Source organism: Heteronotia binoei, unplaced genomic scaffold (assembly GCF_032191835.1).
Source record: "Heteronotia binoei isolate CCM8104 ecotype False Entrance Well unplaced genomic scaffold, APGP_CSIRO_Hbin_v1 ptg000366l, whole genome shotgun sequence".
Classification (NCBI taxonomy): Eukaryota; Metazoa; Chordata; class Lepidosauria; order Squamata; family Gekkonidae; genus Heteronotia; species Heteronotia binoei.
The window spans coordinates 123,211-149,655 of NW_026800023.1; the positions used below are offsets into that span (position 1 = coordinate 123,211).

At 49.1% G+C, this 26,445-nt stretch overlaps 1 protein-coding gene across 1 annotated transcript; it reads right to left on the minus strand.

Annotated features, from left to right (window-relative positions):
• Nucleotides 1-7,686: 7,686 nt before the first annotated feature.
• LOC132590616 (atrial natriuretic peptide receptor 2-like) lies at nucleotides 7,687-26,175 on the minus strand. The gene is made up of 9 exons (XM_060263589.1): nucleotides 25,423-26,175; nucleotides 21,417-21,619; nucleotides 19,665-19,778; nucleotides 17,666-17,801; nucleotides 17,309-17,403; nucleotides 16,813-16,936; nucleotides 10,364-10,486; nucleotides 9,983-10,078; nucleotides 7,687-9,855 (listed from the first exon to the last, which is right to left on the minus strand). Exons 1-9 carry the CDS (start codon nucleotides 26,126-26,128, stop codon nucleotides 9,725-9,727), a joined length of 1,728 nt encoding a protein of 575 aa, XP_060119572.1. The 5' UTR covers nucleotides 26,129-26,175; the 3' UTR covers nucleotides 7,687-9,724.
• Nucleotides 26,176-26,445: the final 270 nt, after the last annotated feature.

The following is a 26,445-nucleotide window of genomic DNA, read 5'->3' on the forward strand; positions in this document are numbered from 1 at the left end:
CTTAGCCTCTGTGTCCCAGAGTCAGGAGGCAACATCAGGGGAAGGCCTTGGCCTCCATGCTGGCCCTCCAGAGGAACTGGTTGGCCACTGTGTGAGGCAGGATGCTGTACTAGATGGACCACTGGTCTGATCCAGCAGGGCTCTTCTTGTGTTCTTATGAAGGCCTCAGCCTCTCTGCCCTGTTGCTGGCCCTCCGGAGGAACTGGTTGGCCACTGTGTGAGGCAGGATGCTGGACTAGATGGACCACTGGTCTGATCCAGCAGGGCTCTTCTTGTGTTCTTATGAAGGCCTGGGCCTGCATGCCCTGTTGTTGGTTCTCCAGAGGAGGTGGTTGAGGACACTGCGTGAGGCAGGATGCTGGACTAGATGGACCACTGGTCTGATCCAGCAGGGCTCTTCTTGTGTTCTTATGAAGGCCTCAGCCTCTCTGCCCTGTTGCTGGCCCTCCAGAGGAATTGGCTGGCCATTGTGTGAGACAGGATGCTGGACTAGAGGGACCACTGGTCTGATACAGCAGGACTCTGTAGTAAATGTAGTAGTTTTGTCATAATTTCTTTTTTAGTTATTTAGCTAGTGTTTATTTCAACTGGGAATATTATAATTGTCAAATTTGTTATATTTGGTGTAATTTTTATACTACACTGGGCAAAGGAAACTCTCGCTCTTTCCTTCCTTCCCCAGGGGACCAGGAGGAGAAGGAGGAGCCTCAGCCGGGCGGAGGAGCCTCAGGGCTATTCCAAGTGAGACTGACAAGAAGAAGAAGAAGATGATATTGGATTTATATCCCGCCCTCCACTCCTAAGAGTCTCAGAGCAGCTCACAATCTCCTTTCCCTTCCTCCCCCACAACAGACACCCTATGAGGTGGGTGGGGCTGGAGAGGGCTCTCACAGCAGCTGCCCTTTCAAGGGCAACCTCTGCCAGAGCTATGGCTCACCCAAGGCCATGCTAGCAGGTGCAAGTGGAGGAGTGGGGAATCAAACCCGGTTCTCCCAGATAAGAGTCCGCACACTTAACCACTACACCAAACTGGCTCTCCGTCCGCACACTTAACCACTACACCAAACAAGCCGCACAGCTCAAGTCCAGCCCAAAGACAGGCATCCTGGCTTGGAGGCAAATGTAGTGGCAGAAGACTTCCACATCTCCCAGGGATGGAGGCCTCTCACAAGTCCCACTGAACTACGCTTGCCCACCTTCATCTGAAGCCTGAAGAGCTTCTAGAATTACAAGTGATCTTCAGTCCATACATTCCCGTGGAGAAAAGGGCTGCTTTGGAAGGTGGACTCTGTGGTATTATACTTTCCTGAGGTCCCTCCCCTCCTCAGGACAAGCCCATTTCACCCAGCCGGGTGTCCATGAAGCAGAGGGTGATGCCCACCAAGGCCTCAACTGGCACAATTCTGCCCACCATGGGTGCTCAGCCACTCAGCTGGAGAGGCAGGCAGAGAGTCACTGGGCCACTCACTGACCCTGGAGCCTCTTTGGGCCCTGCCAGGCACAAGCAGGGACGGGTGTTTGTGAGAAAGGCTGGGCACAGTGCTGAGGGCAGGGCAGGCCCCAATGACAGAAAAACTGCAAAATCATGAGGAAACTGAAGGCTCGAGAAATGATAACGGGCACGGAACATCTGATTATATCTGCCCTTGTCATGCATTTTGTGTTATCATGCTTTGTGGTGTGTTGTTCATAGGGCCTCAAAAAGCTGTCTTGCTCAGCAAAAGTTGTGCATCTGTGCATGCTCCACTGGCTGCTATCTTTACCCACAGGGATGATCAAGAGTGCAGATTAACACACACATCTTAAAATACACTTCGGAGTATTCCATGCCCCCCTCAAGCAGCCGTCTTGCTTCCCCAGCCCCGCTAGTGCTAGGAGGCTTAAGGGAGGGGAGACCCAAAGTGCAAAGCACTTCCAGAATTACCTGCTCCCAGGCTCTGTGAGTGGGTGTGGAGATCTTGTGGATTCTCTTGGCAGTCCCTGCATGTACCTCCCCCCCTCTCCTTTTAAAATAATCCAGCAGGTCTGCCTTAAAAGGGAAAGAGAGTGGCATTATTTGATACTGATACTTCCTCCCCACCTCCACTGCCGGCACTGCCACTGCCACGTATGTGGAATGACCTCCAGAGTATTCTGCCCCCTCCCATGCCACCGACCCACACATTCCTCCCTGGCTGCAGAAGCAGCACCCTCTGTCACTCATCATGCAGGACACCGACCCCCTCAGAGAAGCTCATGGAAGAACACCCTCAGACCAACCTGGAGGGAGAGTGCCAGGTCAAGGGACTCCTTTGCTGGGGGCAGGGGAGGGACAAGGAACCCCATGGAGAAGGGTCTGTACAGCTGCTGGCCCTGGCAAGGGAATTCTCTCTACCCGGTCCTTCTAAACACCATTCCTCTGCCCTCTGCCCATTCCTCTGAACATCCAGGATTGAAGGCAGGCTATTTAGTAGGTGCCCAAAGGGGCTCCAGGAGTGGTGGGTGGCCCAGTGTCTCTTTCCCCCCCCTCCAGTGGCTGAGCAGCTGTTCTTCAGTGACACCTGGCTTCAGGTATGGGTGAGATGGTCTTGGATGGCCCTGGACATTTGGCAGTGAATAGTGGGGAGGATAGGTTTGGGGCAAGGAGGGACCATGATGGGTTATATTGTCATAGGTTTAGTTCTGCCAATCCCCAGGCCCCAGGGGGGATCCCCCAGTTTGGCAGGCTCTTTCCTGCCCCCAGTCAGCTGCCAGCACGGGGAAGCTCCGCCCCAACAGCCTCCATGTACCTTCAAACCTCTGAAGGCTTAAGAAGGCGCTGGGAACAGCTTGCTTCTAGAAAAGTGTGGTATGTCTTCGAGCCAGACAGAATGGGGTCAGGGTTAGCCTGCAAAACGACGTCCCTGTTGAAAGGGAAGGGAAGAAGCCCAGAACCTCCATTTGTTTTACAGTCCCTTAAGAAGCTGTTTGCACACTAAAATAGTAACCTCTGGTTTCCCTGTATTAGTCTGACGGACTGGGTTAAGTATAGGCAGCCAACAACTCCCATGGTGAGTAAAATGGCCCCAGTGAGACCACAAAGTGTGTGCTTCCAAATTGTGTTTGTTTTGGCTGCGGTTTGAGTGTGTGTGAGAGAGGGGGAAGTGGAAGTGCAGCCAGCTGCTGGGGGATGACGAAATGAAGACTATTCAGGGGAACTGCATTGCTGTATTTTTATGTATTTATTTTAGGGAATGGGAAAGTCTCCTGGCTCCACCCCAAAGCCTCCCGGCCCCACCCCCGAAGTCCCCAGTATTTTCTGAGTTAGACTTGGCAACCCTGCATAGATTCCACCTTCCAAAGCCGCCATTTCCTCTGTCAGTCAGTCAGTCAGTTTAATACGGCTCTAGGCCAATCAACAACAACAACACAACACATCAATAACAATACAACAACAACACAACACCAAGCTAAAATATCACATAACAATATAATAACTATGTACAACCATCAAAGTAGTAATAAAATTATCTGATATAGGCAATACTTAACTAAGGGCAACTTTCTTTCAAATACAAGCAGTGTTAAATTTCTTCCTGTCAAGGTCGGAAACATATAGGAACTTAGCAAGATCCAGGGAAAGTTGATCACACCCGTCCCCTAGGAGGAAGTGCAAGACTTGGGCCTGATTTAAAGATTCAGCTAACATTAAGTGGTTCCGCAGAAGTTTGTACCTTACCTCTGTATGGAAAAGACAGTTCAGAATAACATGGGGAACAGTATCAACCTCCTCCAGGCCGCACGGACAGATCCTGTCTTCTAACGGGATCTTGTGGAAACGGCCCCTCAGTACTGCTGTGTCCAGAATGTTCAGGCGTGCCAAGGACAGCATCCGCCTGATCTTAATTGGCTGTATCTTTCCTATATACCTGGCACTTTTAAGATCACTTGTAAAGAAGGTTGGGATATACGTCCCCCCAACTTTGGCCAGAGATTGTTTCAACTCCAATTTCAGTAATCGGTCTCTGATAATTGCTTTTGCCCCGTTCTTAAACATGAGGGCTAGGGAATCAATATTCAGATCACTTTCCTCTAATTTAGAATTTAATTTCATCAACCAATTACGAATGAGTCATAGAAAATTTGATATACAATATCATCCGGGTTTGCCAGCACCCTTAAAAGGAGATTCAAACCTCTATTCCACATTAATGTGGAGAGGCTTGGAAGCCCCGTTTCCAGCCTAATTGCAATAGATGAGGCATATTTTGGCACCTGTAGGATACATCGTACAAACTTCGATTGAACCGTCTCCAATTTAGTTAATTTGTTATACAGGAAAATCTCAGCTCCATACATTAATTGGGGTATAACCTTGGCGTTGTAAACCTTAATAGCCGCTAAGGCGTTATAAGCGCCCTTAGAGGTGTAAAACTCCTGCAAAGCAAGCGCCGTGCGTTGGGCGTTACCGTGTACGTTTTCTATGTGCCCTTGGTAGGATCCTGTATGATGAAAAACGACCCCCAAATATTTGTATGTCTTAACTTGTTTCAGTTTTTCATCATTAAAACGCCAAGTCATTTCTCTGAATCTTTTAGTGAAGACTATAATTTTAGACTTGTCCCTGTTAACAACTAGATCTGTGTCAAAGCAAAAGAGAGAAAGCATTCTAAGCGACCTACGTAAACCCACTTGGGTTCTTGACAGGAGTAACATGTCGTCTGCATACAACAAGATGGGCACAGCAAGCTTCCCGATCTTAGGGGGATGCAGACAGGGGTCAGTAAAATACCCTACAATGCTGTTGTCCAGAGATCAGTAGTTAGTTCCATGAGCTCTTCAGGCACCACATGGGGGGTGGCAAGTGTGGCCAAGGAGGGCTTGTGGGAGGCCTTCAGCCCTGGGAAATCTTGAAATATGTTGCCAGCTAGGTTTGCTTCCAAGGCAATATCTCTAATTCAAGATATCTTTGGCTGGGCTTGACGCAGACAGCTGCTCATAATTGCTTGAAATTTCTTTGAAAAGCAGTCTTTGTCCAAAGATGATCTCAAAATGGAAGGCCTATGACTACCAAAGGATTTGTCTCTGGGGTGGGGGTGGGGGATACACAGACACTTAAACACTGTTGTTTTGGATATCTAGGACGCAGGTGAAGAACCTGCCCCCCCCCCCCCACTGCTGGCAGGCTTCCTTTCTGCCAAGTGTCACAGTGAAGTCCAAAATAGCAGGCGCCCACTCTAATTGTGCCCTGCCCTAGAGCTGACATCACTTGTGAACATGACTGAGTGTGGGTCCTTGTCGTTGGCCCTGGATATCTCTAATTCAAGTAACTGGAACAAGATATCATTGTTATACCAGAGAACCAGTTTGTTGTAGTGATTAAGAGTGCCTGACTCTAATCTGGAGAAGGAGGTTTCATTCCCCACTCCTCCATATGAAGACAGGTGGGTGACCTTGGGTCAGTCACAAACTCTCTCAGAGCCGTTCTCTCAAGAGTAGTTTTCTCTGAGCTCTCCGAGCCTCACCTCCCTCACAGGGTGTGTGTCATGGGGAGAGAAAGGGAAGGAGATTCTCAGCTGCTCTGATACTCTGACTGAGGGGCAGGATATAAATCCAATCTCCTCTTCCTTCTTTGATGTGCATTCCTGAAAATGCGCACATTTGGTTGCAAGAAGGTTCACTTCCCCCCCCCCCCAATTTATTCAAAACAGAAAGCCCCCCCCCCAAGCTAGCAGGCAATATGCATAACTGAACATCCAGGATTGAAGGCAGGCTATTTGGTAGGCGCACACCTACTCTTAAGTAGTTTTTGCTATTCACCAATGGAACCTCCAGGATCCTGGCAATGAGAGAACAGGAGGACTGCTGAAGATGTCACTGCAACAGCAGGTGTCTTACAATGCAAAACTCAGAAAGTTATAGACTTTTGAAAGCATATATTGGGACTGTTTCCTAATATTTCTCATTATACCAGTTTGTTGATTTGCATTATCTAACATATGGAAGAAAAGAGATATTTCGTGGACATTCAATGGAATCGCTGAGCAGTCCGGTCAGAACTGATAAAAGGAAGTCCTTCACCCAAAGGGTGATTAACACATGGAATTCACTGCCACAGGAGGTGGTGGCAGCTACAAGCATAGACAGCTTCTAGAGGGGATTGGATAAGCATCTGGAGCAGAGGTTCATCAGTGGCTATTAGCCACAGCTTATTGTTTGAACTCTGTCTGGGGCAGTGATGCTCTGCATTCTTGGTGCTTGGAGGGGGGGCACAGTGGGAGGGCTTCTAGCCCCCTGATGGACCTCCTGATGGCACATGGGTTTTTTTGGTCACTGTGTGACACAGAGTGTTGGACTGGATGGGCCTTTGGCCTGATCCAACATGGCTTCTTATGTTCTTATCGTATTATATTTGAAAGAAAATACTCATCAGTTGCATTTTATATATTTTATTATTTGTGCTACACATGGTTGTTTTACATTTATTATAGGTTAAACTCAGTACACAGGCATGAAGGAACCCATGAGCGTACATGGAGATGTCACAAATAGCTAGGCTCCAAGTATGGGTTTGAACTAAGGCCTCCTCCATAACCACCGGCTCTCTAGTGCTTTCAGTGAACATTCAAACCATGCCCCTGAGCATGCACAGAACATTTCCTGAGTGCTCAAAGTGCTTCGCGTGCACTCTCTTGCACTCCATTTGGCTGCTGTGTCAATGTCGGGCAAGGTGGCTCTTCTTTGGCAGGCAGTGGTGGCCACCAGGGCAGAGGGTGGCTCGCCTTAAGCCACTGACTCAGCTCATCCAGCAAAGAGAAAAACCAAAGCAATCCCATCCCATCCTGATCCCATTCACACATGCTATCTCAGGAACAAGGAAGGAAAAAAAAAGTTTAAAAGGTGTGTGTCGAAGGGAGCCATGTGCGGGAACTGAAATAGGGACGATCTTTGCACACAAACACCTTAGTAAAACAAAGCCCCCCTCTCTGCCCACGAAGAAAGGAAGAGAGATGCATGAGCCCCCCTCCCATGTCCACAAACGGGAGCGGGGATGGTGAAAGAAAAAGGGGTCCCTGGGTGTTGGGAGGTGGGAGGAGAGCAGGGAAGTGCAGAGGAGTTCGTGCAGGGAGTGGCTGAAAGAAGAATTGCAGATTTATACCCTGCCCTTCTCTCTGAATCAGAGACTCAGAGCGGCTTACAATCTCCTGTGAGGTGGGTGGGGCTGAGAGGGCTCTCACAGCAGCTGCCCTTTCAAGGACAACCTCTGCCAGAGCTATGGCTGACCCCCGGCCATGCTAGCAGGTGCAAGTGGAGGAGTGGGGAATCAATCCCGGTTCTCCCAGATAAGAGTTCATGCACTTAACCACTACACCAAACTGGCTCCCATGGTAAGATAAAAGGGCTGGCTGTAGGGAGACAGTGATGGGGGGAGCATGCCTGGGCCACTGATCCGCTGATGGTGGGCAAGAGCATCCTCGCAAATGGGACAGTGGGGGGGGGGGGGAATGAATGCAGAACAGGTGTCCCTGCAGGGTCAGCATCAGGGTATTTCTTCTGCTGCATTAAGGGCCAAAGATCCAAGGGAAGGGGCAACCACTGTCCCCCCACCCCCCCCAAGGAGGAACAGGCTCCCCACTCTGAGGAACAGGCTGGGGAAACAAGATTGAAGTCTGGGCGGTGGGAGGAGGGATTTCCTGCCTCTGGGAAACAACAAGGCACTCAGAAGTATTTATTTATTTACGTTATATTTATATCCCATCCATTCCGTACAGACTCAAGGCGGCTAACAGCATAAAATAGACAGTAAACAAAACAATAAAACAATCAGATAAATGACAATGGTGCTACTTCAGGCGGGTCATGTAATATTTTCTTTCTCACGCGCACAGATCCTAGGCAGTTAGTAATAAAAGGACTGTGGATCCAGATGTGGTGGCAGCCTTCTCCCATTAGATGTTATATGCCATCCGAAACAGTTCAGTCTTGCAGGCCCTGCGGAACTGCGATCAATCCCGCAGGGCCCTGATGGCTTCTGGGAGGATGTTCCAAGGTATTGGGGCCACAACCGAGAAGGCTCTTGCTCTGGTGGAGTTGAGCCTCGCCTCCTTTAGCCCAGGGACAGCCAAAAGATTTTGAGAGCTTGATCGCATGTGGGGCAAGGCGGGGGAACATGTGGGGCAAGGCGGTCCTGCAGATAGGTAGGTCCTAGGCCATATACGGCTTTGAAGGTTAGTACATTTAAGATGCCTGTATAGTTAATCTGAGTTCAGGATCAGCATAGTAGATGAGGACAGTTGAAAGGTAATTACAGAGTCATATGACTGATAAAAATGCTTTACTGAGGAACTCTAAATGGCAGACCACAAAAGTGTGATAAAACTGAATCTATGATGAATGAAAAACCGACAAAACGGACCAGAACAGTAACTCTTATCATGTGTTAAGTGTTATCCTGCTTCTGTAGTGTTTTATCCTTAACACCTCTGCACTTAAACCACCTGCTGACTCTTAAATGAACTTCTGAGTACCATGTTGTTTCTTAGAGGCAAATTGGTGCCTCTACCTGAAAAAGCAGCCCCTGCCAAAGCTGCAGATACCCCCGAATCGATTCTGAGCCAATTGACTATAATAGTCCCCATAGGCTATAATGGAGCCAGAAAAAAAATTATTTTTTTTTGCACACCCCTTTAATGCTTTTCGGTATGATTTGTAGGCTGCCTTGAGTGACAGGGGAGAGTGGGAGAGAAATATTTGAATAAATAAGTAGTTTGGGCTGGTTGATAACATTTAAGCAACTTCCTGTTTGTTAGGTTAGGCAGGGTTCCGACAGCTGTATTTGCTGGTTGTCATATTTCACTAAAAACAAAATCCCAAAGTAAGCTGCAAGAGTTCCCCCTCCCCTTTCTAAGGCTCAGTGCAGAGTGATGGTCAAAGGCCAATTCAACCAATATTGTGGAAAGGGGAGGGTAGACCTGTTCACCAAAGGCCAGGTCTATCAATATAGTAAAAGGTAAAGGTCAAGGTAGTCCCCTGTGCAAACACCAGTCGTTTCCGACTCTGGGGTGATGTTGCTTTCACAATGTTTTCACGGCAGCCTTTTTATGGGGTGGTTTGCCATTGCCTTCCCCAGTCATCTACACTTTCCCCGCAGCAAGCTGGGTACTCATTTTACCGACCTCGGAAAGATGAAAGGCTGAGTCAACCTGGATCTGGCTACCTGAACCAGCTTTCGCTGGGATCAAACTCAGGTTTTGAGCAGAGGGCTCCGACTGCAGTACTGCAGCTTTACCACTCTGCACCAGAGGGCTCTTTCAATATAGTAGAACAGTGGAAAGGGGCAGGTAGACCTATTCTTCAGAGGTCTGGCCTAGCCCACAGAGGCAACATTTTCTGTACTGAAATTTGACTTGGCTCTATTTTACCTTACCACGTTTAAATTATTCTTAATGGTTTAAATATAGTTTAAAAGTCGTATAATTATGGAAATAATGTAAAAAAAAAAAAGATATACGCATTTTGACTCACTCCCAACTTTAATGCTACTCGCTTTTCTCACTCAAAGTTTATTTTTTTGCACGAGGAGTGCGTTTTCCTGTTCTTTATATAGCTGTGCACTGTTTTAACACAGGAGCCCATTTTTGCTATTGTTTGCCTTAGGAAATCATTTGAGTCATTAAGTGTTGTAGAAAATCACTTTATAGAGACGACCGAGGGAGGTGTCACGTTGCCAGCTCACACAGTAAATCCATTGGCAGTGGCTACATTTTTAGTTCCCTTCTGTCCCTTCCCCCTCTCCTGCCCTCATCCTGTTTACTGCTGAGCGTAGACAGCCGAGTTCCCTCTCCACCTGGTTCTGCCTCGTCTCCAGGGCATCCAACCTCAGATTGACTGCATGAACTGTAAACAATAATAATTTTTTTAAAAATTAGGCGGTAGTTGCAGAGCATGACTTAAGAAGCATGCAACACCCCCATTCCTTCCCCCCACCCCCAAATGCATAAGTTAACCTTGGCATCATACTCACAAGAAGACTGGAGCTGCCTCTCCAATTTGCATAAAGCTGACAGGATGCGATTATCTGCAGTGCCCCTGGGTACTGTGTCCTGTCTTCCGGAGGGTCCTACAAAGGCACGGTTAGGGCTCCTGTTATTTGGATACTCACAGTCTTCCACACAACTCACTGCGGAATGCTGATGCTGGGGTGGCCTGTTAGCAAGGGTGGAATTCTAGCAGGAGCTTCTTTGCTTATTAGGCCACACACCCCTGATAGAGCCAATCCCCCAAGAGAGCCTTGTAAGCTCTTGGAGGATTGGCTACATCAGGGGTGTGTGGCCTAATATGCAAAGGCGCTCCTGCTAGAATTCCACCCCTGCCTGTTAGCCACGTGAGCGTCTTGTGTCCATACCTTGTTCTGCATCTGGTGATTCGTCAGGACTCAGTGGTGGCTCATCCTTGGCTGATGCTGCAGCTTTAGCTGCCAGCACTGATGAATTGCCAGCCAGGTCACAAGTCTGTACTCTGACTTGGTCTGCAAAACAGGATTACATGTTAGTGGACCCCCTCCCAAGGCAATCCGTGATGTCACTATAGGTGAGTGTGAATCTAAGTTCACGGACATCTGACTTCATTTCCTTGCTTAATCCATTAATGTTTTTAATAATTGTGGCATTCATTCTGCAGTATCTGAGACAGATGCAGAAGGCATCGGTGGGCTGAGGCTACGTCCCTCTTCCTCTTGGGAAGACCCACCCTCATCTGGTTCACATGCATCCAGAGGAGGTTCGGGCTGCTTCTCTGCCCCCTGCTGTTGCCCTTCCTGGGGCCAGATGGTGTCTGCTGTGAAGGGAGGAGTAATAATCACAGCAACGTCCTATTTCAGACAGTGCCAGGGATACAAAGTGCACCGTGAATTTTGGCATTGCCAATATGCTGAATTAGTCTTTTCTGGAAACCATGGGGGAGGGGAAGTTCATTCTAATCATTCCTCTGCAATGTGGCAGTCGTAAAAATGTGAACGGCAGTTGTAAAAATGACCTGTGTGGCTGATCTTGGAGTGCAGCCCCACATGCATGGGGATGCCCTGAAATTCAACATTGCCTTTTGTGATACACTGATGGTATTGTTGTCATCCATGCACACTATGGTCAGAAAAGGGATCCTTGCGGAGTCCATTACCTTAGTTTCAAAGCAGTGACAGAAACTGTATCGGGATGTTTTGGGGATAGTCCAGAGTTCCCCCCCCCCCATTAAATACAAAGCATAAATCTGGGTGTCTCCTGACCACTTGTGACATAGCAGCCAGGGCTTTTTTTTTTTGTAGCAGGAGCTCCTTTGCGTATTAGGCCACATGCCCCTGATGTAGCCAATCCCCCTGGAGCTTACAGCAGGCCCTGTACAAAGAGCCCTGTAAGGAATTCTAGCAGGATCTCCTTTGCCTATTAGGCCACACACCCCTGATGGAGCCAATCCTCCTGGAGCTTACAGCAGGCCCTGTACAAAGAGCCCTGTAAGGAATTCTAGCAGGAGCTCCTTTGCGTATTAGGCCACATGCCCCTGATGTAGCCAATCCTCCTGGAGCTTACAACAGGCCCTGGAATAAGAGCCCTGTAAGCTCTTGGAGGATTGGCTGCATCAGGGGTGTGTGGCCTAATATGCAAAGGAGCTCCTGCTACAAAATAAGCCTTGTCAGCAGCATACGCCTTGTAATGAGGCACACCTGGTGAACTGATACCGGCACTGTCATGGACATGCCACACAGGTAACAATGGCAGGTGTTTGAGCACCCTCATGTCTCAGATCAAAGCAGTCACCAAACACCATCACAAGAACCAACCCTGTCCAACCATCGCAGAGCTTACTCTGTCACATATCACAGCTCATCAGCTGTTTGCTGCAGGATTTGCACATGCCCATGGCAGTCTGGTATCAGTCTGGGCAGTAGGGATCGAGATACATGGTGTTGTGTTCCTCAGTGTGTAATTGTAACTTCCATTCAGCAAACAGGAAGGCGGACAACTGTAGTATGACGCTCTAAACAAAGACTACAGTGCAGTTGAACCCTTAACCAAGTAACACACTTTTGATTAGCCACCTTCCTTGCTGTTTGCGGGGTGTGTGTGTGTGTGTTAAATCAATGTCATCCCTTAAACATCAGGCATGGCATATGGTGGGTGTGTAATCATCCCTGAGCATACATAGTAGTGGTGGAGGGCAACCCATGGGACACCATCGGTTGTAGAAACCACCCCACAGGGTTCCTATCAGTCCCACGAGCCAACAGCCATCAGCATCTTCCTTCTCCTGTTTCTTTTGCTATTTTTAAATTTATCCCGTGATGAGGCAGCTGAGCAAAGCAGCCTCTTGCACCTTCCCCTCTTCCCAAAGAGAGACGGAACCTCAGGCAATGCAGCTTAGCTCTGTAGCTCTACTGTGAGATTGAGAGAGCTTGAGGGGGACTCTCTCAATCGCCCTGCAGAGCTACTGAGCCAAGCCCCTCTTCCTTCTATTGGCTGAGGCTCATCCCCTGGTGAAGGAGGGAAAGAGAGATTTCATTGCCCAGTTCCCTTGATCCCATGGAAGAGATAAAAAGAAAGCATCTTTAAGACCAGAAATGTTTTATTCAAGGTATGAGTTTTTGCCTTGCTACAGAGTGAGAGAGAGAGAATGAGTGAGTGTTGGGCTTGTTATGGGTACAACTGAGTTTGCTTCCCCCTTTATCACTGTATTCATGCACTCATGATCCAGTCTTTCTCAATAGGAAAGAATGTGAACTACTTAGAAAAGGAACAACAAGAAGCCAGGAGTGTTTCCAGACCAAGTTTAACCATCCCACCACATTTCCTTTTATTTACTTTTTCAGTTTCCTTTGATTGATTGGGGATTTTTAACTCACACTTCCCAGATAGTAGGCTGATATCACTGTACATGGCTCTCTCTGTTCTCGCACTGCCTCATAGGAGTTGTAGTTAAGTCTCCAGAATGCGATGCAATGATTCAGAGCAAGAGATGTCAGTTATCAGAGATGGTTAAAATGTTGCAAGCAGGCTAATGTTTTAAGCATGTTTTGTTTTAAGTTAAAAATATTTGTGTTTGCGCCCTTTATAAAGTTTATATCTCTGCTACCTGGCATTACATTTTATGACGTACACGGCCCTGCCCAACAAGGTCTCATTTATGTCAACTATCCGGCCTTCATAACAAATGAGCTCAACATCCCTAATTTAGAGTTTCCTGCCAACCTTCTGAATCCCTGGTAGCACCAGGCTCCTTGCCAGCATGGTAGCAATCTTCATAAGAACATAAGAGAAGCCATGTTGGATCAGGCCACTGGCCCATCCAGTCCAACTCTCTGTGTCACACAGTGGTCAAAAACACCAAGTGCCATCAGGAGCTCCACTAGTGGGCCTAGAAGCCCTCCCACTGTGCCCCAGACAGAGAGATTCAACAATATGCTGTGGCTAATAGCCACTGATGGACCTCTGCTCCATATGCTTATCCAATTCCCTCTTGAAGCTGTCTATGCCTGTAGCAGCCACCACCTCCCAGCGTGGTCTCCTGGCTGCATGCCATAGCTGTAGCATCCGTCCATGATATGGGGTCTTGCCATGAAGTCACATTTCATGCACTTAAATTTTGAACAACACTAGCTGGCTTTGCCATTGTACCCCCGCCTGGCCATTCTCCTGGCAATCACCTCATAAATACACCTTGTTTCTAAGCACATGCTTTGCCTTCAATTCTGGGATGTGCCTGGACCTAGCAATGATGTCCAGAAGTGTTTCTATCTTATCTCCTCCCTTTCCCAAAAATTCTCTCACCTCCTGAGAGCCATTTTAGACTTAGCACATTACAACACCCCTGCAAGGTAGCGTGATGATACTGAATTTAGACTGACCAATGGGGGGATAGCGTGAGGCTACGTTATCTTCATGAACCCGCCCTCCCCCACAAATATTAACCCTTTGCTTTCCCTTTTTTTACACCACCTCTGTAGTCAGTCAAAAATTTATTGTATATAGCCATTGGCCATTACAAAACAGAACTCACACAACAAAGTTTCCAATTAACACTTTTAAAGTTCCCCAGAAAGGCCAACCTCAAAAAGTTACCGCATTGGATATTAGTCTTGCTCTTATCTTCTTAGCTGCAAGGGCAAACAAAGAGTCTCTATAAGACCCATGAGAATCATTGTCAGATAACAGAAATATCTTTTCAGTTTCTGAACGTGCTTTTAAGGAGATTATTACTCCAGACAGAAATTTATTTCTGGGAGCACTGTAGAGTGGACAGGATAGAATATAATGGGGGAGGCTGTCTATCATGGGTGAACCACAAACATTGTTCTGTCAGGATGTGGGAATATCGACCAGTTAAAAGAGTAGCTTGCATAGTCTGAAAGCAGAGAGCTGTGAAGGATGTTCTGATGTTACATTTGGAGATATTAACCAGGTATGGGGATCTCAGATGATCATATTTGATTCGTCTGAACCAGGGGGCTACTTTAGATTTTTAGGATTAGAGAACAATCTAGCAACGCATCTGAAAAATATATCCAATCCCTAAATTGAGAATTGTCAATCTCACCCCCCAGCATGCAGCCACAAGGAAGCTTCTTGTGTAGAGGGGTTTTCCAAGCTCCCCTGCGTCAACCCCTTCCTCACCTGTAAGCTGCCATTCTGGGTGGGTCAAAGCAGGCCCTGCTGAACCAGGCAATAGGATGTCTCACATCTAGAGCCAGGCAGGAGCTCGTCAGTTCTGCTGAGGCAGGCCCACAGCTGGCCGAGAGGAGACTTGGATGAAGAAGCTGGCAGGAACAGGAACCCTGAGGTGATGTGGGATGGTGGTCGTGAGGTCATTCCTCCTGTGTATGCATGGGCTCGCCCATGAAGGTGCGCACAAAACGTGGTTCCACAAGGGGCCACAACCATACAACCTGTGCCGATTGGAGCCTCCAGCTCTGACTTGGGACTCCAGACAGTTGTCCTTGCTCTGGGGTGCTGGGAGAAGTTTCTCTTCCTATGTCTGTATGTGTCTGGGGGGGATGGGGATGGTGGTGGAGCCAACTCTTTGCAAATCCCCCAGATCAATTTTCTGGTCACCCCATCCCCTCCTCAACGACCCTGGAAACTTCTCCAGTCCATCTCAGCTGTCAAATGTCTCCCATGGGGAGGATCTGAAGGAGTGAGGGATGCCATGGATGTTGAGGTGAAGAGGTCTCCGAAGAAGAAACCATGTTCAGCAGCCATGATGGCTCCTCAGCTGCACCTCAGATCTGTACACTTTTGCTGCCAGGTGCCTTGAGCAGTGGCTGAACAGGGAAAGTCAGCCACACTTCACTTGTAGGCCACACTTCACTATCTTGCTCTGAAGATAAAGGCATCAAACCACTGAAGGCGACAAAAGCACTCATTCAGAAACCACCAAAAGGCAACTCATGGGTGTGCTGGAGAAATAAGTACAAGTTGCGGCTCTTCACTTTCATTTCCTTCTCCCTTTCAAGGCCCTCTTGCATCTGTGCAGAAAGGTGAAACTGAGGCTCCTCCAGAGAATTAAATGACACAGAGGGAAGGTGACAGCTCCCATAAGGCTGAGCAGAGGAGCACGTGTGGAAAAGACCTTGACTATAATGCAGAATGAATGAAATGAAGATGAGAGTAAGGCCTTTCCAAATGTACATGTTTATAGTCACTGTTTGACCAATTCAGTTGCTCAATGTTTATTTTTACGACTGGCTGCTGAGTAGTGAGCAGAGACAACAGGTATGTTAGCGGGAGTTAGGACTCCCATTGGGATGTGTGAAAGACTGCCGACTGCTTTATACTGTTCAGATATGCAAAAACTTACCTGGTTAGGGAGGCCTGAGATTCTCTGGAATGGTTGAACTGATTGACAATAAATCCGTTCCCTTCTCCAATCAGCAAGTAGATCAGGGGACGAAAAGGTGAGTGTTAGAACATCCCAACTTAGGGGTGATGACCTAACAGACTGAAACCAGCCCTTCAAGTGGTGGAGTGTGGGTGGAAGGGTGCATCATGAACACCTGTCTCAAAGTGGAGAAAATTCCCCAGGCTTCCCTTGAAGGCCTGGATTTGCCCAGTGTCTTACTCTGAAGGAAAATGGGTCCAACTGGCTAAGCTGAGGAAAGCACTCCTTCAGAAACCACCCCCAAAGCAACACATAGCTGAGGATGGATAAAAAGGCACAAGCTGTGGTCCTTCGGTTTCATTCCCTTCTCCCTTTCCAGCTGCTTTTGCATCTGTGCAGGAGGTGAAACTGAGGCTCCTCCAGATGCTTAAATGACACGGATGCTTAAATGACAACAACTCCCAGAAGGCTGAGCAAAAATGTGCAGGTGCGAAAACCCTTGACGATAACAAAGAATGAAATGAGCACCAAACGGTAAGACTTTTTTTTTTAAACACAATTAATCATTACTGTCAGACTGATCAACTTGTCTCTGTATGTTTTTAAGATTTGCTGCCATGCAGCGAGCAGGGACGGCGGGTCTACATGAAAGAAGGAAACCAGAACTCCCATTTGGATGTGTGAGAACACGCAGATATTGAATAATGCCAACAATAATGAATGAACATGCAAACACTTCACCCAATGAAAAGATTCAGAGGTTTGTGAACAGCCAAACCACTTGGTCGTGAACCAGCTCTGTGCTCCCACCCAGAGAGCAGAACGTGAGGCAAAATGGCGGGCGTCTGAACATTCCAACTTAGGGCCTTCCTGCTTGGCAGATGGACCACCACTGGGGGGAGCGGCGGGGGTGACAGAGTTTAGGACTAGCCAATGCAGACAGGCCACGGAGATCAAGTCCCTCCCCCCCTTGGACACACCCACTCTTACCACAGGAGGGGTCATCCCTGTTGACGACACAGTTTGGGTTGTCAAGAGGAGGGCCCCCCTTCTTCCAATGGATGGGCCCTGTCCACTTGATCCGCTTCTCTGGTCCTATGTAATGACGCACCACCTGTGGGAAGGAGGGGCAGGATTCGGACCACAGACTCAGAGGGCCCCTGAATGGCTCCAGGCCAGCAGCTACTCCTTGGCTGGGGCAGGGGTCTCATGCTGGGAACTGAGGGCTGTCTCTTCATCTGTGAGAGACTGGTGAGCACCGTCCGAATCTGTTGCACTTTCCTCCGAATCTGTTGCAACTAACCAGAATCTTACCCACATGGAAAGGCCTGGAGGCCCTGGCACCACCTCCCACCTCAGGTCTCCCATTCCCACTCAGGGCTCTCTATAGTGCCGATTTGGGGCATACACAAGATGAGTGGGATGGCCTGGGGACCCTCCCCCATCTAGCAAAATGGGTACCACCCCCCCCACCCCATACACATACTTGGTATTCTCCGCTTTCCAGACCCCTCAAGGCCCACAGGTCGAAATCCATCTCTCGGTCTTGGTTGCTGTCAAGGCTCACTGTCCCAGTGACCCCTGGATGGGAGGGGGCAGGGAGGGAGGCACAAATCATTTCTACGTGGCCCCCAGCATCACTTGTCATGCATGAACAATGGCTGAGTTTGCCTCTTTGACAGCCTCTGGGGCAGCTCCTCTCTAAAGCCAGCCCTCCTCCCCCATCCCCAGCCTCTTCTGCTACCTCCTAGCCTGATTTGTCTCAGTTCTTACCCCAACTACCAGCCCCAATTTCAGGGCAACCTCCCCACCCTCCACCCCCTCCCCACTAAGTAACCAATACCTTGGAATTTCTGGGCTCTCATCTTTTTCAGGATGTCGATGGTATTCCGCTTGTGTCCACCTTCACGTAGTTTTTCACTCAGGGCCCTGAGATACATCAGCAGCACATCGTGGAAGCAGCCGGCCACCAGCGTCCCCTGCCACAGTGGGACAGAGAGTGTGAGAAGAACATCATGGAACTATCCTGTTTCTGCTGCCTTGAAGGTCATCACAGGGGGCTATCTAGACTCAGCTTCGCTAGTGGAGCCACGAGAAGTGTCACATGGGGGCCCATGATGGTGTAGCTCAAATGTCTGGGGGCAGTGGGCCCCTGAAACATCTACTGCAGGGTGACATGATAGAGGTTTACAAGATAATGCATGGGATGGAGAAAGTAAGAGAAAGAGGTACTTTTCTCCCTTTCTCACAATACAAGAACTTGTGGGCATTCGATGAAATTGCTGAGCAGACAGGTTAAAACGGATAAAAGGAAGTACTTCTTCACCCAAAGGGTGATTAACATGTGGAATTCACTGCCACAGGAGGTGGTGGCGGCCACAAGCATAGCCACCTTCAAGAGGGGTTTAGATAAAAATATGGAGCAGAGGTCCATCAGTGGCTATTAGCCACAGTGTGTGTGTGTGTGTGTGTGTATGTATAAATAAAAAAAAAATTGGCCACTGTGTGACACAGAGTGTTGGACTGGATGGGCCACTGGCCTGATCCAACATGGCTTCTCTTATGTTCTTCTGTGACACAGAGTGTTGGACTGGAGGGGCCATTGGCCTGATCCAACATGGCTTCTCTTATGTTCTTATGAATGGCTTCAGACCAGCAGCTACTCCTTGGCTGGGGCAGGGGTCTGATGCTGCGAATCAAGGGGTGTCTCTAGATCCTGGACCACAACATTGAGATCAGTGACAGATCCAGGAGGGAAGACCAGTCCAGAACAGGGTGACAAGAGGCAAGCCTTGAAGCACACAAGGCAGGTAGAACATGGGGGCAGTGCATGCTGGGTGTGGCAAAACAACACAAGAAAATGGGGGGGAGGGAGGAAGTGGTCAGCCACAAGACTGAAACACACAGCACAGGCAACTGAAAACGCATTCAGGATTGTAACCGAGAAAGCCGGGTAGGAATAAGCAACAATGGTTGCCCAGAATACAGAACTACCAAGGCACCTACTGCAAACTTGCTGTGTGATCAAGGGCTAATTTTGACTTGGTTCTGCTCTGGGTAGACCTCACCTACAGTACTGTGTTCCATTTTAGGCACTGCAATTTAAGAAGGATATAGACATATTGGAACAGGTCCAGAGGAGGGCAACGAAGACAATGAGGTTTGGAGACCAAGTCCTATGAGGAAAGGTTGAGGGAGCTGGGTACATTTAGCCTGGAGAGGAGACAACTGTGAAGATAACTATTTTCAGGCACTTGAAGGGCTGGCATATAGAGGACAATGTGGAGTTGTTTTCTGTTGCCCCAGAAGGTCAGACCAGAACTAAAGCGTTGAAAGTAAAATAAAAGAGTTTCTGGCTAAATATTAGTAAGAACTTCCTGACAGTTAGAGTGTTTCCTCACTGGAACAGGTTTCCTCAAGAGCTGGTGGGCTCTCCTTCTTTGGAGGTTTTTAATCAGAGGCTAGATGACCATCTGACAGTAATGCTTTCTGTGAATTAGGCAGAACATGAGAAGGAGGGCAGGGAGAGGTACTCTTGTGAATTTCCTGCACTGTTCAGGGGGTTGGACTAGATGACCCTAGAGATACCCTCCAACTTGATGATTCTGAGATTCTAAACCAACCCACATGACCCACCTGCAAAGCCAAGCCACAGCTGCCTTCCTCGACCCCAAACCTGGGGAATCTCCTAGGTCATTTCTTTCTCACAATAGGAGATTCCCAAGGCCAAGGAGAAAGGTGATTTTGGCCCCAGGATGCTGGCTGATCTCTCTCATCTCACTCCTCAAAAAGGGCCCTCCATAATAACAGAGCTCTGAAGAAGCAGGGGTGTGTGGAATTACCAGCGAGTCATTCACAGCCACACCAAAGTCCCTCTGGGCACGCAGGATCAGCTGTCTCTGGAAATGCCGGTATTCCGGGGTCTGGGGCTCATGGGCAGTGATCACCAGCACCGTCTGCAATTAGAAGAAAAGGTCAAGGGAACTCAAGGTGGCTGGACTCCTCCAGAAGCGACAGGGTAGGTCTGGGCAGCTCGGAAGAGCCAGGCCAGGGTTCTGCCACGGTTGGTCTCCTGCAAGATGGGAAAGACTCTGCACCTCAGAGGGCCAGCCACCCCTGTCTTCCTTCCACCTCCCTTTAGGCCAAGGGATTCTGACTCAAAAACTATAGTCTCAATACAAAGAACTGAAGCCAGAATCTACACTGGGATTTATCCAGGTAGAAAAAAAAGAGCTGCCGTTTCCTGTTACTGTTGTTTGTCGAACAAAATAGGAGTCGATAGCACCTTTAAGACCCACTTAGTTTTATTCAGAACGTCAGCTTTCATGTGCTCTCTAAGCACACTTCATCGGATGAGGAATCCAGCACAGTGAGCAGAGCCATACAGAGCTGGTAGGCAGTGGCCCAGAATGCAAAATGGTACAGATTTTAGAACCAAGGACAGTGATGTAAAATTATCTGGTAGGCAGTGATTTAGAAGGTAAAATGGTACAAATATAAGATTCAACGACAGAATAGCAAAATTAACAAATTGAGCAAACCTTTGATCTGAGTAGCATGAGCATGTGAAAGCAACAACACAGCAGTATGTCAAAATGTGAGAGCATCTGTCAGTGACTCTATTGCTATGAACCTGGGCCAAAAGGAAGGAATTATTATGTTTTCCCATCCAACTAACCCACCTTTAAACATGCAACATACATATAGTTTGTCATCAGGAGAAAAATACATTAAAATTTAGTGGGAGATGGGTTCAATATATGTAATGGGATAAGCAACCAATATCCCTGTTTGAGTGTGTCAGTACAGCTAAAAAGAGAAATACATCGGATAGTGATGTTCTAGTCCACCTAGTTTACTTTTTAACATGTAATCATCATTCTAGTTCGCCACAGAAAAAAAAAGAATACAATAAAATATAGTGAAAATGGGTAAAGTATATGTAATGAGATAAACAGCCAATATCCCTGTTTTGAGTATGTCAATACAAAAAAAATCATTCTGATACACAATTCTAATAGAGAAACACATTAGAATACTGTGAATGTATAACTATACTAAGTGAGAGTGTTTGTTGAGTTTCCTCCTGCCCAGGCACACATCTGGGCCTGGGCATATACTATCCCAAAAGTGGGACTGCACAAAAGGCCAAAAACAAGCCATCTCTTTCCCTGCTGAAGGAGGCCTTTCCCAACACCCCTTCCAAGGACCCAGCCAAGTCAGACCCCAAGAGCCCCACCTGCAGGTCACCTTCCTTCACTAGATGGGCTGTGGCTCAGTCTGGAAGAGCCCAGAAGCAAACTTCCCTCCCCGGCATGTTGAAGTAATGAGTGGGAACTCACTCACAAGAGGAAAGATGTCTGCACCTGCTCAGAATCATTGCAGGACTTTGTTTTTGCTTCAAATCCCCTGAAGGTCATGGGTCAATGCTTTAAATGGTGGCCCTCAACCAATTCCAACAAGCCATTAAGCTTGCATTGCAACACACCCCAAGGAAGGCAATGTTCTTTGGGGTAATTCCAGCACCTATCCTCTGCTCCCTCGTTTTCTCCTCTCCTCTCCACTCCCTCCCTGCAGCAGAGTCCTGGACTTACCTGGAAGGCCTCTCGTAGGCCTCCAGCATCTTGGCTCTCCTTGCTCTGCCAGGGCTTGGCTGCCTCCCGAAGCCCCACAGCTCTCAAGCTTTCCCCCAAAATGTCCACATGTATGAAGACGTAGTCACCGTTGGTCATGTTCTGAGCCTGCACCAGGTGCATGATCTCCTGTAACATCTCTGGGGACCCACAGATGTAGACCACTAAGGAGAAACCACATGGATCAGAGGAGTGTGTGTCAGACACAGACAAAAAATGGATTGCAGGAGGTGAGAGGCAATGTGCCCCTCAGCGATGCATAAAGTGCAAGGCTTGACTTAAAATGCTCTGTTTTGTCTGGCTCTTTGGCTACACACTGGAGAACCAGTTTGGTGAAGTGGTTAAGTGTGCAGACTCTTATCTGGGAGAACTGGGTTCCGCACTCCTCCACTTGCAGCTGCTGGAATGGCATTGGGGCAGTCATAGCTCTCGCAGAGCTGTCCTTGAAAGAGCAGCTTCTGGGATAGCTCTCTCAGCCCCACCTACCTCTGTTTTTTGGGGGGGAGGTAAAGGAGATTGTAAGCTGCTATAAGACTCCGAGATTCAGAGTGTAGGGCAGGGTATAAATCCAATTTCATCATCTTCTCCTCCTCCTCACATGGGTTTTGTGGAACAGTCTCCCTTCCCCAATCCTGGCAGCCAGGTTCCCATCAATGTCCTCCCCATCCCCAACATTTTCCCAGACTGCCCTGTAAAACTCACAGACCTAACAGTTTATGGTGCCACAGTGGATGGATTCTCATGACTTTTACATGGACTCCATAGAAATTCACTGTAAAGTTATATATCTCAACGTCCATAAACCGAACTTAATGTAACAAAGATTCAGTGCTTCATAGCACCACCATGGGACCAAAAACCCTACAAGGATTAAAGGCGGAAATCTTCATGGCACTTCGTGATTTTCACATTGAACCCTAAACATTATACACGGAAAGTGTACCGATCACACTGATGTCCACAAACTGCACACGAAAAATAAGCCCTGTTCACATGTTACAGCAAACACACATTCCTAACACACAGTATAGCTGATTGTTCTTTGTAGGTGTGCTGACTAATTCTCATGCTGCAGTTAACGCACGCACAGCTAAATGAGTGGTACAAACTCCACGTTTATCCAGTACTGGTCCCCAATATAATTAGTTGAGTGAACATGCATTAGGCTTTCCTAAAAAATAGACGTATTGATGAACAAATAGATATATGCAGGGCTTTTGGGGGGGGGGTTAGAAAAAACCCAGCAGGAACTCGTTTCCGTTTTAGGCCACACCCCCTGACATCCTCATTGTTCCACACAGCTTTTCTGTAGAAAAAGCCCTGCAGGAACTCATTTGCATATTAGGCCACACCCCTTGACGTCAAGCCAACCAGAAATGTGTTCCTGCTCAAAAAAAGCTCTGGATGTATGCATGTACAGTGGGCTGAACGTGCATTTATTCAAAATATATGTGCAGGGCTACTGAAACAACAGAATAACAGTATTGTATTGCAGCTTGCCATGAACAAAACCAGAAAAATCATGCATCCAGCCAGCCCTTTAGCTATGGTAGGGCCCCTGGATCCCAGCCCCTTGACTTCTTGTCAAGGCCCCCCCCCCTCAGCTTCCCATCCAGCCCAGGACCCCGGGGCTGCCTGTTGCTTGAGCCCTGGTACCTGGTCAATTTGTACTGCAATCCCCAGTGGGCACAGTGGCTCAGATGGCCAGAGGGAGCTGAGAAGGACGGGGCGGCGGGCGCACTCTGGGTTGGGGTAGCTGGCTCGCTATGCATGCGCTGCAGGCCCAGCTCTTCACCATGTTCCTCGCAGAGGGCTCAGACACGGGATTCCACCACAGATGGTGCCGCCAGGGCAGGGTGCCCCATTGGGAACTGCAGATCCCCACATGGAGGGGCACCACCAGGGGCGCTTTGTGGGCTGAGGAAGGAACAGGAGGAGTCACAGAAATAAATCCCAAACAAACAAATCTGTAACTTTAAAAAGCTAATATATTTTTTTCTTTTTAACAATACCACATGTGTCTATTAGCATTTAAAGTTACAGATTTGCCGGGAAGGCAGGCAGAGAGGTGGCTGCACACCTTGCCAGCCTGACAGCATGGTAGCTAGGCCAGGGGAGCTCCCTGTCCAACCCTAGGCTCTCCCCTGCCACCTCTCTGTGCTGTGCCAACTCGGTGTATTTGGCCCCGGCCATCATCCGAGCCCCAGGGGTCAACCTCGGGAGGTTCCTGTTTCCTTCTCCAGGCCCAGACTGCCTATTTTTAAAATTTTTGTGGCATCATTTTTGTGCCCCGCTGCTATACCCAGTGGTCCCTCCACTAAAAAAATCCTAGCTGCAGGCTCGGACCCAGCATTTCATGGCCCCGTCACAGTGTAAAGAAATGGGTGTCCTTTTTATGTTCTTACAGATTTTCACCTGGACTCCATCCAAAGCCAAAGTCTAAGCACATATCACACCCGTGTCAATGAACTGGATCACACACACACACACACACACACACAAAAAGCATTTCACAGGGCCTCATTTTTACAAAACTGCATTAAAATATGGGTCCTTGTCAGTATTCCCTTTAAGCTGAGTCGGCGTGAGCTAGCTCACAGATTTTTAGCCTCCAGCTCACACACTTTTGTCTTAGATCAGGAAAAATGGCCCCAGAGCACACTAATTCATGCAGCAGCTTACAACTTTTATGCCAATAGCTCACTAAGTAGAATTTCTGCTCACAAGACTCTGCAGCTTAGAGGGAACATTGGTCCCTGTATATCTTTACCATTTGTGTATGGATTCTACCAGACCCCACCTTTAATAAACATTTTTATTTATGCTACTTACAGTCTGTCTTTCCCACTCGATTACAGAAAGAGTATTGAGTCAACATGTCACAAAGTCCATGGACTACATTAGAAAAAAAATGTACCCACTGCTTCTTGGCACCACCAAGTCACAAAAAACTTGACAGCAGGCCATGGATCCTCGTGGGTGCTGATAGTTTTCATGTGGATTCCACCAAAAACCACCGTAAAAGCACATGTGCCAATGATATCTATGAGCGACACCAGAGTCTCGGAGGAGGAGAAGATGATGATGATGAAGAAGATGATGATATTGGATTTATCAGAGTCTCAGAGCGGCTTGCAATCTCCTATATCTTCTCCCCCCACAACAGACACCCTGTGAGGTGGGTGGGGCTGGAGAGGGCTCTCACAGCAGCTGTCCTTTCAAGGACAACCTCTGCCAGAGCTATGGCTGACCCAAGGCCATGCCAGCAGCTGCAAGTGGAGGAGTGGGGAATCAAACCCGGTTCTCCCAGATAAGAGTCCACGCACTTAACCACTACACCAAACTGGCCAAAAAGCAGCTGGAGGCAAGAAAGAAAATGAGACAGTCACCCTGAAAAGCCTCTAGAGCAGGGGTGGCCAAAATTGATTACATAAGAGCCACATAGAATAAATGTCAGATGATTGAGAGCCACAAAACAGGAAGGCAGGCAGGCAAACAGATGGAGGGGAGGGAGAGGTGGAAAGACAGCAACTTTAACTTCTCTCCAAGCCAGCTGACAGGACGGAAGGGACTTGGCAGAGCCACACAATATGTGTGGAAGAACCACATGTGACTCCCCAGCTGCAGCTTGGGGACCCCTGCTCCAGAGCATGATGCAAGTCCAGGCAAGAGTTTAACCCCCAAAATATCTGGGGGGGGGGGCGGCTTTCGACGGGATGGCTGGCCAGTGCGGTAGAGTCCAACAACCGCCGAGTGGCCGGAGTCACTCACCTGCAGTGTTGCCTAAGCTGAGTGTGAGCGAGCTCACAGGTTTTTAACCTCCAGCTCACACCTTTTTGTCTTGGCTCAGGAAGGGGGACCCCAGAGCACACTCATCGATGCAGGAGCTCACCACTTGAATGCCAGGCGCTCACAAAGGAGAATTTTTGCTCACAGGCCTCTGCAGCCTAAAGAGAGCATTGCTCACCTGGCCCGTTGGCCTGCATGAACCGGCGAGTCTCGTCTGGCTCCCCAGATTCGTGAACGTGGACGGTAAAGTTGAGGGTGTCCGCTCGCGCGCCGAACAAGGGGAAGCAGGGTGCCCAGTAATTGAGATCGGGAGCCAAGAGCAGGAGGGCGCCGCCGGAGGTCCAGCCGAAGTGCCGGTGCAGCTGGGCCACGAAGGCGCGGAGGGCGGGCCCCCCTGGGCCGGCGTACACAGTCGTCGTGCGGCTGCTGCTCTCTTTGTGCCCGTCGTGGAGCCCCGCTCGCAGGAGCGGCAGAACCCAGTGCTGCGCCAGGGGCGACACGAGGAAGCTGGTGCCGGTACAGCCCAGGCCCAGCAGCACGGCGGGGTCGTGGGAGGCCTTCAGAGCCCTGGCCTGGGTGAGGGCCTCTTCGGAGTCACATTGGCCCTTCTGGTTCTCGGTGGAGGCGAAGGCGGTGCGCACGGCGAGGCCTTGGTGGCGCAGCTGGGGCTCCAGCGCCTCCAGGGCCAGGCTCAGGGCGGGTTGGACGCGCGGCCAGGCCCAGGGGAAGCGCAGGCTGCGCTCCGGCAGCAGCACCCCCACCGTCACCCCCTCCGTCCGGGCGGCGCTGGCTTTGGCAGCTATTGGCCTGGCGGTGGAGGAGGAGGAAGAGGGCACCGCCAAGGTCGCCAGCAGGGCCCCGAGGAGCAGCAGCTGCGCGGCCATGGACGGGGCGGGCGAAGAGATCTTGGAGCAGAAGCCAGCAACAGCCCGACTGTGGGGCGGCCGCGCTGCGCCCCCTCGAGAAAAGGCGTCTTTGCCGCGGCCCGCCCTCGCTCCCGGGCAGGGTGCAGTTGAAGGTGCCCGCCCCTTTGCGCCCTCCCGCGCGCGGATCAATCCCGGCTGAGCCAGGCCCAGGCAGGAACCGGAGCTGAAGGCCCAGCGCCGCTCACCCTGGTGAGTGAGGTTCCCTTCTCCGGCTGGGAGGTCGAGGACTGCGAGGGGATCCGCCTGAATTCCCGCACGCACCCCCATCGAGGCGG